This window comes from Cavia porcellus, unplaced genomic scaffold, assembly GCF_034190915.1.
Source record: "Cavia porcellus strain 051 isolate PalLab524CR breed Dunkin Hartley unplaced genomic scaffold, mCavPor4.1 scaffold_27, whole genome shotgun sequence".
Lineage (NCBI taxonomy): Eukaryota > Metazoa > Chordata > Mammalia > Rodentia > Caviidae > Cavia > Cavia porcellus.
The window spans coordinates 19,272,667-19,286,914 of NW_026947510.1; the positions used below are offsets into that span (position 1 = coordinate 19,272,667).

General features: G+C 48.6%; 1 protein-coding gene across 17 annotated transcripts in view; it reads right to left on the minus strand.

The window, feature by feature from the left end:
* Nucleotides 1–12,447, minus strand: part of Tsen2 (tRNA splicing endonuclease subunit 2) — an 86,755-nt gene extending 74,308 nt beyond the window's left edge. For 15 of the 17 annotated variants that reach the window (XR_010043777.1, XR_010043766.1, XR_010043774.1 and 12 more), the window contains exons 1-5: nucleotides 12,051–12,287; nucleotides 9,006–9,277; nucleotides 7,523–7,604; nucleotides 4,730–4,766; nucleotides 1,457–1,928 (exon numbers count right to left, since the gene is read on the minus strand). Coding sequence is in view for 1 of the 17 variants with exons in the window: in XM_003462735.5 (XP_003462783.1) it covers nucleotides 1,457–1,928; nucleotides 4,730–4,766; nucleotides 7,523–7,604; nucleotides 9,006–9,194 (780 nt within the window). In the remaining 16 variants the exon portion in view is untranslated. The other 2 variants (XR_001199554.3, XR_010043779.1) reach the window with 2 other exon arrangements.
* Nucleotides 12,448–14,248: the final 1,801 nt, after the last annotated feature.

Here is a 14,248-nt window from a genome sequence, read left to right on the forward strand (position 1 = left end):
AAGTTGAAGGTCTGCCTGAACTACAAAGTGAGGCCCTGTCTCAAAAACAAACACTCTCTCCCCCACAAAAAATAAAAACAAACTAAAACCCAAAACTACTTTCTTATAAATTCCTAAGTTTCACTAGCCATTGGATAAATAAAAAAATCTCATTTTTTATAACTTATGTGCAGAAAGCTTTGATTTTTTCCTCACTTTTAACATTTTTTCCCCATGCATTTTTCGTGCAGTTGCACGCATGGGGGTGAATCTGTTTTTACCCTTAAGCATGTCTACTCTTAACAAGCCTTCGTAAGTGTCATTCTTTCTCGCTGTGCTCAGGGTTATGTGCAATGCCACTGCCATTCTGCAGTTTTCTGTCTTGCTTTAGTTTGAGTCTGAGAAAGTTAATGTTATCTACTCCCCACCCCCGCTGTAGTGGAAAGGGTGCCCACACTGCTGTGTTCCTGAGTCTCACCGGACCTGCTGTGGAAAGGGGACCGGGGTTCCCTACCGCCACCTATAGGCCATAGAGGGCTCTACAGGCAGGGTTTCAGAGCTGCACCTTGTCCTGAGGACACTGCTGTTCCTGCCCAGCACATCTATGATATATGAGGTATGATCCAAACAGTGAGTGTGTACCTTTTAGAAATTTATCACAATAAAAGGCTCACTGCCATGAATTCTGCTGAAAACACCCCCTTGTTTCGGGCACTCTTTCCCCACCATTTCTGCCACTCTGCCGTAGCTCTGGAAGTCCTTCCATGTCTATGAAAATAAGATGGATGTTACGGCTGAGCGCCACCCAATGGAAAGGTGGGCTCACAAAACCATTCTGGTGTGTCCTGTCTGCCTCACTCACCAGACCTGGCACTGTGGACTTCTGGCTGTTCCCCAAGGCTAAAGTGATCAAGAAAGATGAATGTTTTGAATCATTTAAAGACACTGAAGCAGCCACAACAGGACAACTGAAGACATTTGAGAAAGAGGACTTTGAGAACTGCTCCACAAAGTGGTGAGGGTGACGCGCTCAGTGTGTTCAATGCAATGTTTGGAGGGAGAGTAGAGGCAAGGACCTCATTGTGTAGTTTCAGCTGGCCTTTACTACGTAGCCCAGGCTGCTCTGGAACTTGCAGCAACCATCTTGCCTCAGTCTCCTACATGCTGGGACTATAGGTATGTGCCACCACATCCAGCACAATGTGTGTCTTCTAGTAATAAATTTTTTAAAAAATTTAAATATTCCCTGTGTTTGTTAATCACATTTCAGGTTTAACTTATAAATGAAGCTCAGTGAGAGATTAAAAATAGGTAATAGTAATAAAGGAGAACAATTCTAACAATACATTGTGATAAAAGTGACACTCTTGAAAAAGCGTGTTATCTTCGAAGCAGTCGGGGCAGAGGACACTTCCGGGCCGTGGGCACTGAAGCCACGGAAACAGAGTAGTGAGGGGGCCAGACCCTTCCTCTTTACCTCCTCCTCCAGGGTGTCCTCCCTCTCGCTCCTGGTTGCCTCCTCCTCCACCAGCACGAACTCCGGGCCGGACTCCCTCTCTCCAGCATGGAGGACACTGGGTAGCAGGCTGCTGGCTGCAGGTTGAAGGCCACACTGCGGGCTGAGTGCATCCTGTGCACAGCTGGGAACCCAGGGAGTAGGTGTGAGGTCCTCTCCCACGTGATCCCTGAAGACGGCTGCAGCCACTGGGTCAGGCCCGGAGCCCATGTCGGCCTCTCCTGTCTCCTGTGCAGTGCCAGAGGCTCCATCCATCCCAGGAAGCCCCGCTGTTCCTGCCAAGAGTCCAGCCTGAAGCTGCCCCTCTGTACTGCTCCCTTCGCTGGGACACTGGACTGGCTTCGTGTACTCCTCCAGGATGCTGCGTGCAGTGCTCTCATCCTGACCCTGTCTGCGCAGGAAATCTGTGGCCCATGCCAGACGACGCTGATACCTGCAGATGGAAACACTGCCAGCCACCAGGGCCAAAGAGAGCAGAGCACAGAGACTAGCAGGGGCTGAGCAGCTGCTTACAGCAGTCAGAGCCGCCAGCAGCTGACAGGACTGTGTTTGTGTCTTCTGGCTCTAGGAGGAAGCCCCAGCCCTTCACACTGAACTATATCCCCAGCCTTTTTGAGTCAGGGTCTCACTCAGTTGCTGAGTTACCCAGGTTAGGGTGGGACTTGCAATCTTGCCTCAGCCTCCCAGAGTGCTGGGATTACAGGCACACACCATCACACTTGGCAAAACTTACAGAATTTAAAACCAAGAGAGGCAGGTAAATACAGAGAGAAAATGACCATCTTCTATCAGGATTCATTTGGTTTTATTTTCAAGTTTGGAGATTACAATGTTTCTGATGTTTAATCCATAATATCAAGACCCGTTGCACAGCAATGCAGAGCAAAATGAGAATTTTGGTAAGTATTTTTCACAGCACCTAATAACTTCTTCACTGGATACAGAAAGAAATAATAGCCTTTTCCCCAGAACAACTTTCAGAGTGTATTTTCATGAGAAAACATACAGGAACTTTTTCAGTCTTGAAGGCAACACCTAAATACTTCCCAAGTTACAAAAAAAACAGCCCTTTCTCCCTTCACCCTCCCATGCATTCCTGCCGCTACTGTCCCAGGATCTTCATAGCTACTTACTACTTATCAAAAACAAAAACGAAAGAAACAAAAGAAAACAAAGGGATAGACGCCCAAGGCTCTGCTGGTTCCTGGTCTGAGGCTACTGTGTGGGGCTTGGGGACCTGTAAGTGGCTGCTGACAGTGCATCCACAGAGCACCCATGACATCTGCAGTGTCACTTGCTCATGAGACAGATGCCTGACTCCTTATCTGTGTGCAGGTCACTGTTGTGATGCATAGTGCACATGATCTCCCGGGGAAATCGGCTCTGTATGCTTAGGAGACTGGCAGGCTCTTCACCTGAGCCATTGGAATCCCCGAGTCCACACCCTATCATCTCACACAGACACGAGTGTGTCCACACATACGGGGAACTGAATCTCAAAGGTCTTTTTTTTTTTTTTCCCCCCGATACTGGGGACTGAATCCAAGGCTCTCACACTGAGCAACAACTCTGAACTTTTTAACAATTTTAATTCTTTGAGACATGGTCTAAGTCATTAAGTTGATCAGGCTGGTGCTAAACTTCTGACCGGTCTCAGCCTCCCTGAGTGCTGGGATTACAGCATGTGCTTGAATCTGAAAGACTGAAATGTAGATAGGAACGTGGTATCTGTCTGTAATCTCAGCTGCTTGGGAGGCTGAGGCAAGAGGATCCTAAGTTTGAGGCCAGCCTGGGCAAATTAGTTAGACCTTGTCTCAAAATAATAAAGGAGTGGGGGCAAAGCTCAGTGGTGGAGCACCTGGCAAGCCTGTGCAAGACCTTGGTTCCACCCCCAGGAGCCTCTCCACAATGCACAGAAGACTGATCCCTTACAAGGTTACTCCCATAGCTGAGCTGCAGTGACTCTGGGACCACACATGCTCTGCATCCAGCCCTGATTTAAGTCACCTACTACTGTGTGACAAGCAAATGACTTCACTTCCCTGTGTTTTGATTGCCCCATCCAAGAAATGGGTCACCTCCCACTAGCCCCCCACAGGAACCTGGTGCGGGCCTCTCGGTGTCAGTGGGGAAAGCGAGGCTGTCCACAAACTGGAGGTGGTTCCTAGCTGCGCCAGGTCACAGGTGTGTAGGGATGAGAACCTCAACGGGAGGAAGGCAAAGACCTAGAGTGAACCTGTTTATCAGAACCACAGCCTTGATTCTGGCGCCTTCCTGGGTCTACAAAGCTCTGCTACGTGAACCCCAGGTCTTTATTAACGTGGTTCCTTTTAGTGGGAAGGGGCCCACAACCTTCAACAAGTCTCTGTTTCCCTTTCATGTGGGGGATGGAGCCAGGGGCCTCGTGTGTGCCAAGTGAGTGGTCACCCAGAGCTGCAGCTGCAGCTCCATCCACTGCCCAGACTGGAAAGACCTGAAAGAACCCTGCACCCACAGCTGGTCAGCAGTCCAGCACTTGTCTAGCATATCTGAGACCCTAGATTCTAAGCCAGCACTACACCTACCCCACAGAAAGAACAAGAAACAAAAAGGTGTGGTACAAGATACTCACACTGGGGCCCCACTGGTGCATCTCCAGACCAGAGTCCACTCTACTTCCCAGGCTGGGCTGTAGCCACTAGCTGGCCGCTGGCCACTGGCACCCGGCTGCCAGACTCTGCTGGTGTGTGCCGGAAGCAGGATGAACACTGAACAAGGGGCCACGAATGGAGACCCATTGTGGGGACACTGAGGTTGGGGTGATGGTAGGGACCACCACATGTGGCTGCAGAGGAAGAAGGTCTGGTCCTTGTGTCCCCAGAATGGACCATTGCACTAAGCTCGTAAGGGACAGGGAGCACAAGGCCAGAGCAGCGGCCAGGGATAGGGTTTGGGAAACCCTCACTGACCCCCGTGGAGCACGGAAGGAGGGTAAACTGGCCTCCTGATGCCCATTACTCCATGCTGATGCCTACTTCCAAAGCAGCCTGGCTGGCAAAGGGTTCAGCTTAGGGCGACCTAAAACCTGAATGTATTCAAATAGAATTTGATCCACATTCAACTCAGAAGCATCCTGAACAATGTGTCTAATGCCAGAAAGAAAGAGAAGGTGGGCTGTAGACAGGAAAGACCGCCCAAAGATGCATCCACCAGAAGTGCGATTTTCAGCCACAGCTGAAATCGGCTGTGACCTACCTCTCTGACATGATGATGGGCATGTTGGTCTCCACATCTGTAATGGCAAAGGAGCTCCATTAGTTCCAGATGTGTTTCCCCTAAGAGGGAAAGTTACCCACTAACAATCAAGGAAGGGGAGAACTCAGGTCCCAAAGTCACAGCCTGGGAGGTGAGGCTTGGGTTAATGTTCAAAGCAGATGGATTCTGGGGTATTTTATTAGGCACCATTTTTCTGTCAGAGAAAATGGAAAAAAAGTCTATCCCACTAAGTCTGAGGAAGTATTGGTTTCAGTTACTCAAAGAGTTTCTCCCTAAGAGATTATGCAACCCAACCTGACATGCTTGTTTGGGTATCTTATTTCTATTTAAAAAAAAACAAAAAAAAAAACACTACTTTTTAAAATCTAATTTTATTTTGTAATTATTACTATATTGTACCTTTACAAAGTTCCAGACTTAAATCTGTATGGTCTCACTTCTTCCCATCCTATTTCATTCCTCCCTAGAGACATTTTAAAATGATGGTTTAGCTGAGCATGGTGGTAAATGCCTGTAACCCCTGCATTTTAGGAGGCTGAGGCAGGAGGATAGAAAATTTCAGTGCAGGCTGTCTCACAAAATATTAAAAAAATAAACAAAAATAAAAAGCGAGGGGGGTGGGGGATTATAGCTCAGTGCAAAAGCACCATGGGTTTAATCTCAAGTACTGAAAAAAATTATGTTTTCTTGTTCCATTTTTATTTTTGATTAAATTTATTTTTAATCTCATATATGAAAGTACATAGTAATGGAGTAACATGATATTTCCATACCTGTATACATAGTGTAAATCAGGTTATACACACTTAACTCCTTAAATCATTTTTTGTGGCAGTATTGGTACTGATCTAGGCCCTGGCTAAGTTCCCAGCTGGCCTTGAACTTACAAATCTCCTGCAGATTTGTAAGTGGCACTACAGATATGTGCCACTGTATGAGGCAAATTCTTTCACTTTAAAAACCACAATAAGCACATATTTACACACCCTTCTTCCTAGATACAGCACGGCACGCAGAGCCCGTCGCCTTCCTGCCTGTGCCCTGCGCGGCGCCCTTCTGCTGGCGTCAGGTCGCACCCAGCCTCTGAACTTCACAAACAGTGCTGTCAGGAGCAGCCTTCCACTACTTCCTGTCCTGTTTTGGCCAGTACATCTTGAAGACCCATTCCAGGAAGTTAGGGTGCCAGTTAAAAACAAAGCATGTGACGGGCAACTGCACAGCCCCAGGCACTATGAAGCTGGACCTTCACCCCTGCAAAAACCTCTCAAAGGGAAAGAAGACCAAATGCAAGGAGCTGAACCCGTAACACTCAGAAGAAACAGGGGAAAGCCTGGGTTTGACACTGGTTTATTAAAAACAGTACCAAAAGCACAAGCAACAACAGACAAAACAGATAAACCAGACTTAATTAAAATTTAAGTCTTAGCTGGGTACGGTGGTACACACTTGTCATCCAGCTATTCAGAATGCTAAGGCCAAAGCAAGAGGATGGCAAGTCTGGGGCCAAGCTGAACAACTTAGCAAGACCCTATCTCAATAAAAACAAAAACGAACTACAACAGAAACTTAACCACTTAAGACCTGTTTTAGGGGGCACAGGGCAACACACAGAATCAGACCCAGGGCTCATACTTGGTAGCTGAATGCTCTGCACTGAGCTCCCAGCCCAAGATGATTAGTATTTAGAAAGTAAGCAAGCAGAGGTTGGCAAGGATGTAGAGAAACCGGAAGCCTTGCGGCACAGCTGATGGCGGGGTACAACGATGCAGACCTTGTGGTAAACAAGTTGTTCCTTAAGAAGTGAAACACAGCCATGTGCGATGGTGCACAGCTGTGATCCCAGCACTTGGGAGGCTGAGAAAGCAGATCATGAGTTTGAGGCCTGCTCGTCTCAAAAATAAAACAAAACAAAAAAAGCAAAAATAGTTAAAAGTTAAATGTGGGGGGCTGGGGCAGAGTGATAGAGTGCTTGCCTAGTATTCAAGAGTTCCTGGGTTTACAAAATAAGTTAAACAGCACAACCATATGACTTAATAATTCCACTTCTGGGTACACACGAAAAAGAAATGAAAAGAGAGACTCACAACAGGTATCTGGAGGCCAATGACCACAACATTATTTACAACAGCCAAGATGTATAAACAACCTCAGTGTCTAGTAGCAGGTGCATGGATAAACAAAATGTGGCTGTCTGACCACACGCTGGAATATTATTGAGTCATGAAAAGGAATGAAGTTCTGATATTGCCATGGCACAGATGAACCTTAAAAACACTATGCTAAGCAAAAGACGCCAGACACAAAAGGACAAATATTGCATGAGTCCTCTTATATAGAAAATATCGAGAAAAAGAAACTCATAAAAGTTACCAGGGACTGAGGGGATAGGAATGGGGGAAAAGGAAACAGGGAATGATACATGGTTTTGTGGACACTGCCAGATTCCCTTCTGGAGGGGAACACCACTGACTCCCACCGGCAACACATGAAAGTGCATTTCCCAGGGCCCCAGCATGGGACCTGTTACACTTCTGCACTTCCCTGCAGAACTGGGAACTCCTCTTGACAATGAATACTTTCTTATAATAAAATCTCTTAAAAACCTTATCTAATTATATCTTAACCAGATGAAACTGATGCTTTTAATTTTCCCTGTTTTCAATGGTGCCAGAAATGGAAATTTCCAACGTACCCATTACCACTCTGCACCTTACTGAGGTGAGATCCCAAAGTCTACTGGGCCAGAAAGCACTGAGGAGAGCATGCATTTACCTTTCCATTTTGCAACCAGCTGCGAGTCCGAGATGGAAAAGTTTGGACGGCTTCTTGAGAGAGTGCCTTTTCCAAAATAACCCTTCCGGGAAGAGAGGAAGGAATTAGTTTGTAGTTAGACACACCTCCCAGAAACAGCGGAATGCAACTGCTGGGGTCACAAGTGGCTCATCTCGCTCTTCTTGGCTGTCCATGATTATTCATGATTTCTGTTTTCTGTGACTCTGCCCTCTAGAGGAGCAAAGGAAGTTTGCAGTGTGCCTCACTGACCTGACTCTGGTCTGGGTCTGACACACAGAGGACACAGGTGGCGGGGACAGAGACTGCTGTTTGCCTGTGGATCGGGAACACTGTGTGCCTGAGAGACACGCTGCCCAGGCCCTCTGCACCCCAGAACTGAAGTGCTCTCCCTTGGGGCTGATCCCAAAAGCAACATGTAGTTACCCATGCTATTTTTGTTTGTCACCAGGTGTTCAGCCTTGCACTAAATTCCAGCCCCAACCCTTTAAAAATTCTTTAGAGACAGTATCTCACAGACTGGTCTCAATCTTGTGATCCTCCTGTCTGGGCCTCAGAAAACTAAAATTAAAATAAAAACCCTTCACCCTCCATGTAGATCTAACAGCCAGAATATACAAAGTGCATGGCATTTATAAAGACTGTTGCTTGACAGGGAGTACAAATGAAGACCTCGATGTTGAGCCATGGAGAGTCAAGGTCTGTGCTCACCCTCAGAGGCAGGGTGCCTCTACCTACTCCTGTAGTCTCTGGAGAGGGCACAAGGAAGGTGACCCGAGGCCGCTCGCTGTGTGCCTCAGGCTGTGAGCGGAAGCTGGGACCCAGTTCGATAGGCACGCTGTGGCAAAGGGACCGTCCTAACACTGGCTCATGGAGTCAGGGGCGTAACTTGGTGTCACAGTGCCAGATCCTTGGTTTACTTCCCCAAAACCCAATATTAAAACTGCACAGTTGTGGTGCTTGCACCCTCTCTAAATTTAAGGTAACCACTGCATTGTGCATGGACAGAGGACAAGCTTTATCGTTGTAAATCAGATCTCAATCAAGCTGTTTTTTAAATACCCCTAGTGCTAAATGAGCTTCAAGGCAAAGGAATGAGCGAGCTACCAACCTCAACCCAGGCCGTCATTACTAGAAAACAGTAAAAAACAGACCTTGCCCCCATCTAAGATGCCCTTCGCCGGAGAGAACAGTAAGAAGTGGGCGCTCAGAAGTCTCAGCTGACCTGTCCGGGAGCACGAACGAACCTGGAGGAATGTGATGGTGGACAGGGGATGCTCTGGTTCCAAAGCACATTTCTGTAAGTGGCACCTTTGCACTGCTTTTAATCACTGCAGTGCAGGCTGGGGTACAGTGGCTCCCACACAGCCCACTACTCCCACAACATGCAGCTTCAGGCACCTGATGCCAAGTGCGCAGGACCAAGCTGGCAGGGCTGGGGGAGTGGGGTGCTGCTGACACTTACTTTCCCATATAGCTGCTCCATGTCCGCTGGGCTCCTCACAATCACATGATTGTTGATCATCTCAGCACGGAATATTCTGAATTCCTTCTGAGGACCCAGGTCCCGGCCAAACAGGATCGGCAGAGGAGACTCATAGCTCTCATACACTCTTCTTTTCCTCTTTGGTGCATGGAACACAGCTTCTGCCATCCCTCAAGGGCAAGCGCTCTTCAAAGAAACAGCTACCCATACACTGATCGTTTACATGCAGTCTTGGAAAGGGCTGCTGCAGTCTGTGGGGAAAACAGGATCTTTACAAAATCGTTACCCAGAAGAAGGGGAGTCACAACAACATGCTGTACAAGCACATCACTGAGAGCATCTCAGGCCCACAGCCCCCAGCGAGGTGGGCGCCGTATTTCCCTGGAAAAAGGACACTGATGCCAAGGGACGAGTCCCAACCTGCAGCAAGAGGTCTCCAGGGAGCAAGTGGCCCTGGATCCCTGCCTGCCGGGACTTTGTCCCTGGATTCACTCAGCCAACCATGTTTCTTGAGGACTTTTAGGGCTCCTTGTAGTCATAGGATGTAAGATGAAGCCAAGTTAGCAAATTAAATCTAGCAAACGCTCTGCACTCCAAAAAGGCCTTGAATACATCCAAAACATTGGATCCATCACTCCCAGGATCAAATTCAATGGGTAGGGTCAGCGTTGGCCTTATGGGGAAATTTGATTTGGTTCTCATCCAATTGGTTTACACCCAGAATCATGGAAGAATTAAGTTTGTAACCTGAGGGACTAGTGTACTCATAACTAGGTATCTATGATCGAAACCTTTCTTAATATGTTAATCATTTCTTTATAAAACTTGTTTATTTGTTAGAGTTCTTCAGAAAAGAGAACCAACAGAATGTGTACAGTTGGTCCCTTACATGTAGGCTCTATATCCGGAGGTTCAACAATGGGGAGACGATATGCAGAAAAACTGCTTCCATGATAGTTATATACAGACATTTTCCCCTTTTCCTTATTCCCAAAACTTTACTGTGTAACAATATTCGCAGAGCACTTGCATCACCTTAGGTAGAGGACTCTGAAATGATAACACATGTACATGGAGAAGAGGCTGTGTGCAAGTACTGTGCCATTTTACACAGGGGCATGAACACCCTTACACCTGGGTATCAGTGGTTAAGTCTTAGAACCAATTCATCTGCGGATCAAGGGACAACTGTTCTCCAGCTCAAGTGTATGAGAGGAAATCATCCTTGTCGGGGCTGGGGATTTAGCTCAGTGGCATAAGCACCTGCCTTGCAAGCAGGCAGTCGTGAGTTCGATCCCTGGTACCCATAAAAAGGAAAAAGACAAAAAAAAAAAAAAATCATCCTTGTCACCCCATTAGAGGTGGCATTAGAGATGGCATTAGAGAACAGCGTAGCAAGTTCTTGAAATGCCAAACACTGAGCTACGGCAGGACCCTGCAATTTCGCTCCTTGGCACAGTTCATGGAAAAGTTTGTACCTGACTGCTCACAGCTGGTGATATTCAGCCACAAATGGATTCCACTCAACTATCCACCACAAGTGGATAGTTGATCAACAAAACCACACAACGGAACCTTACTCAGCCACCAAAAAGGCGTAAGCTCTGATACACTTTACAACAGAGACTTGAAAGCACTATGCTGAGTGAACATTCCAGATACAAAGACCACTGATGGGCTGGGGATTTAGCTCAGCGGCATAAGCACCTGCCTTGCAAGCAGGCGGTCGTGAGTTCGATTCCCGGTACCGATAAAAATGAAAAAGACAAAAAAAAAAAAAAAAAAAAAAAGACCACTGATGAGATCGCCAACATGAAACATTCAGAACAGGCAAATGTGCAGAGCTGGGCGTTGCCGGAACGGGAGAAAATGGGAGTGACTGTTAACAGACACAGGGTTTATTTTGGGGCTGAAGAAAATGTTCTAAAATTAGATTGCAGCGAAGGTGACAGCCATGTAATTCTGTGAATCCTACTGAATTGTACGTTTTAAAAATGATATTTTACGGAAAGATACATCTTGAGATGATATAAAGCTATTATTTTAAACAATTCGTAAAGAGGAAAAGCATCTTCCAGGCTCTATACTGCAAGAAAGGCATTATACTGTCTCAAAAAGTAAAAAAGGCCAGGGAATGTAGCTCAGTGTGATGGCCCTGGGTTCAACCCTCAGTACTGTAAGTAATCAATTATATTAATTATATTTATTTTTAATATTATATTTATATTAATTTTATTTATTACTATAATTTTCTTTTTTTTAAAGAATGACTTCATAAATACCAACATCAGCTTTCTGGAGACGATCGAAAGGAACTGTCTCACAAAGCAGTTCCCTTTCCAGGAGAGTAAAACTCAACAGAGAAAGCTTCATAAGTCTTTCATGCTGAGCCTGGTGTGGTGTGCACACCTGTAATCCCAGCATGAGGCAGAGGCAGGAGGATCTCAGCGAGGCCTCAACCAGCTGGTGCTACATAGTGAATTCAAGGCCACCTTGACTACACAGCGACATCCTGTCTCAAGGAAAAGGAAACAAAAGGAAAAAGACTGACTTCTTGCTGAAGCTGGAAGGCAAAGCAGAAAAGAAAGGCTGCCCCTAAGGCCCTTCGCATCTGCGCTCAGTGCCTTGACAGCAGAAGAGGGGACCGCGAACCAAATGAAATCTCATCACAGGCAGGTAAGAACTCCAGACCCCGAGTGCCACCTGAGCTCGGGTGCCCGATGACAATGACTATCTGTACCTCACAGAGGCCAAAAGTGAGACAGTGCGGGATGGCAAGGCCTAAGGAAGCCGGGAAATCGATGCTCAGGAGAGGCTCTGTGGGTAGTCAGGGATCTGGACGCGGGCTGGGTGTGTGGCTCTCAATGCTGGAGATCACACGCGGGGCTCCGCCCACGAGCTGCATCCCAGCCCACACACCGAAGACTATGGCGCCCCGGGGCGCACGCGCCTGCAGGTCGGCATTTTCCCCGTCCCCAAAGTGGGCCCGCCTAGCTCTGAAACGCGTGCCGTCCGCATATTTACCTAGCCGCTCTTGGATGCTCTCCGTGCGGGCTCGTGGCAGACACTCGGGCCAGGAGGCCACACGCCTCCCCCAGCCAAGCCAGCCACCTGTCCCCGGAGCCTCCTCCGCAGCCCCAGCTCCGGGAGACGCGAGCCCTTCCCCGCCAACCCTGTGGCAAGGGGGTCGTCTGGAGACCCGCGCCTACCGTGCAAGCCCCAGTCCTATCCGACCCCGGCCTGGCCCCTCCGCGCTCTAGACCTCACCTGACTGAGCCCACGCGCTTGCTGTTACCCGGCAACGCCACACCGGCTGCCGTCAAGCAGCGAGGCCGCAAAACTAGCTCAGTGCGCAGCCGCAAGCGCGAGGGACGCCCGGCCGGGTCTTCTGGAGTGCGCCTGCGCAAGGCTCCCTGGCGGGCTTGGCGTGTGTGCTGGTTCTCCTCCGGCTGGGAGGCAGAGCAGGTTTGTCCTGGCTTCACTACGGGGACGGTTCTCGGTTACTCCTCGTAAGACTCCTTTTGCAAGATGAGAAGCGAAACTACCTGTCCTGTGTCGCATAGTCACGTGGGTGGTGGAGTAAGTGGGGATGCCACCGGCCTGCATTCAAAGACATCTGGGGACCTTGACCTCAGCCTGTGCCGTGTGACCCGGACCTGGGAACCTGCGGTGCAAAAGGCTGTGCTGCAAGGAGCATACAAGGGCGCCTCCTCCCGAGACCCTGCCCAAACCCGGGTGTGGAATCTCAGCTCAGTCCCCACCACCACTCCCACTGGCTGTGTGAGTCATTCGGGAACCCAGAGGACTCCAGAATATTGTGCCTTCCACCTAGAAGAGGATGGCTGAGACTTGAGTGACAGGAAGTGTGACAGCCCCCTAGGCCCTGGTGGACTAGAGCAGCCCTGACAGGGAGGCTACAGGAGCCTTTCCAAGTGGGCAGGAGGCAAAAGGTCACAAGGAGGGCGATAGGGACTGCTGGGTGGGGCCTTCTCCAACCTTCCTTGCCCCTGGGCCTTTGCACGCCCTGTGCCTGTGCTGCTGTCCTTTCTGGTTGTCTTTCAGGTGCCGCCTCAGAGTTCACCCGTGCTGGGCCACCTGCTTGAGTGACTGGCTTCTGCGTTCTGCATTATCTGGCACAGTCTGTGTTGACCCAGTTTCCTGCTGTTTCTCAAGGGTCTGTGAGCTCTTGGGAGAACAAGATCACAGTGTGGCGCTCACGGAGTGCTTAACCCGTGTGGGCCTTCACTGCTGGTCCGGGAAGCACAAGCTTCAGAAAAGCAAAATCCAAGAGTTCTTCCCCCTCTCCCTCTTCTGTCTGTCTGTCTGTCTGTCTGTGTCTCTCACTCTCTCTGACTTCCCTTGTGGGACTGAAGCCAGGGCCTTCACAGTGAGCTAAATCCCCAGCCCCTTTTTTACTTTATTTTGAGATGGTCTTTCTAAATTGCCCAGGCAGGACTCGAATATAGGATCCTCCTGCCTCAGCTTCCAGACTACTGGGGTTACCTGTGTGCTCCCCACATTCAAACAGCCCGTTTCTCATTGCTCCAACGAAGTATGCAGAGCTGGGAAACGTGATAGCGGCTTGTTTAGGTCACCGTGCTGAAGATTCAAGGGCAAAACGTTCACATGGCCTGATCTTCTACATGGTGCATGGGAGGCCCCTTGAGAGACAGAGTGAGCAGTTAAGGGGTTGTACTCTCCTGCTACTGCTCTTGAGAGCCCAGAGGACGCTAGGGTTCCCTTCCGCAGGCAGCGCCCCCTGCTGGCCACCCTCAAAGCACACCCAACCCAGTTGGTGAGAGTGGATGGGCCAGCTGCAGGCAGTGCTGTGCCCAGGCAAGCCAACGTCAGAAGTAAGGGCTGGCTGGGCACCTCTGTTCTGAAATGCTTGGGGCCAGAAATATTTTAGATTTTGGAATCTTTGCAAATACAAGATGAAGTATTTTGGGAATGCCAACCTGGTCTATGCTTGGAATTCATTTCTTTTGCCCACATCTCCTCCATACACACAGCCAGAAATAGTATTTTCAGGCCCTGCATTTTGAGTGTGACCCATCACAGGAGTGCAAGTGTAGAATTTATCTCTGATTTTGGAGCAGTTGTGGCTTTCAGGTTAGACAAGCAGCCCACACTGGGTTTTGCGCTAAAGGGCTTTAACAACACAAGGGTCTCAGAGGTAGTCCATTTGGCTTCCTCATTTATCTGAACTCAGACACTAGCAA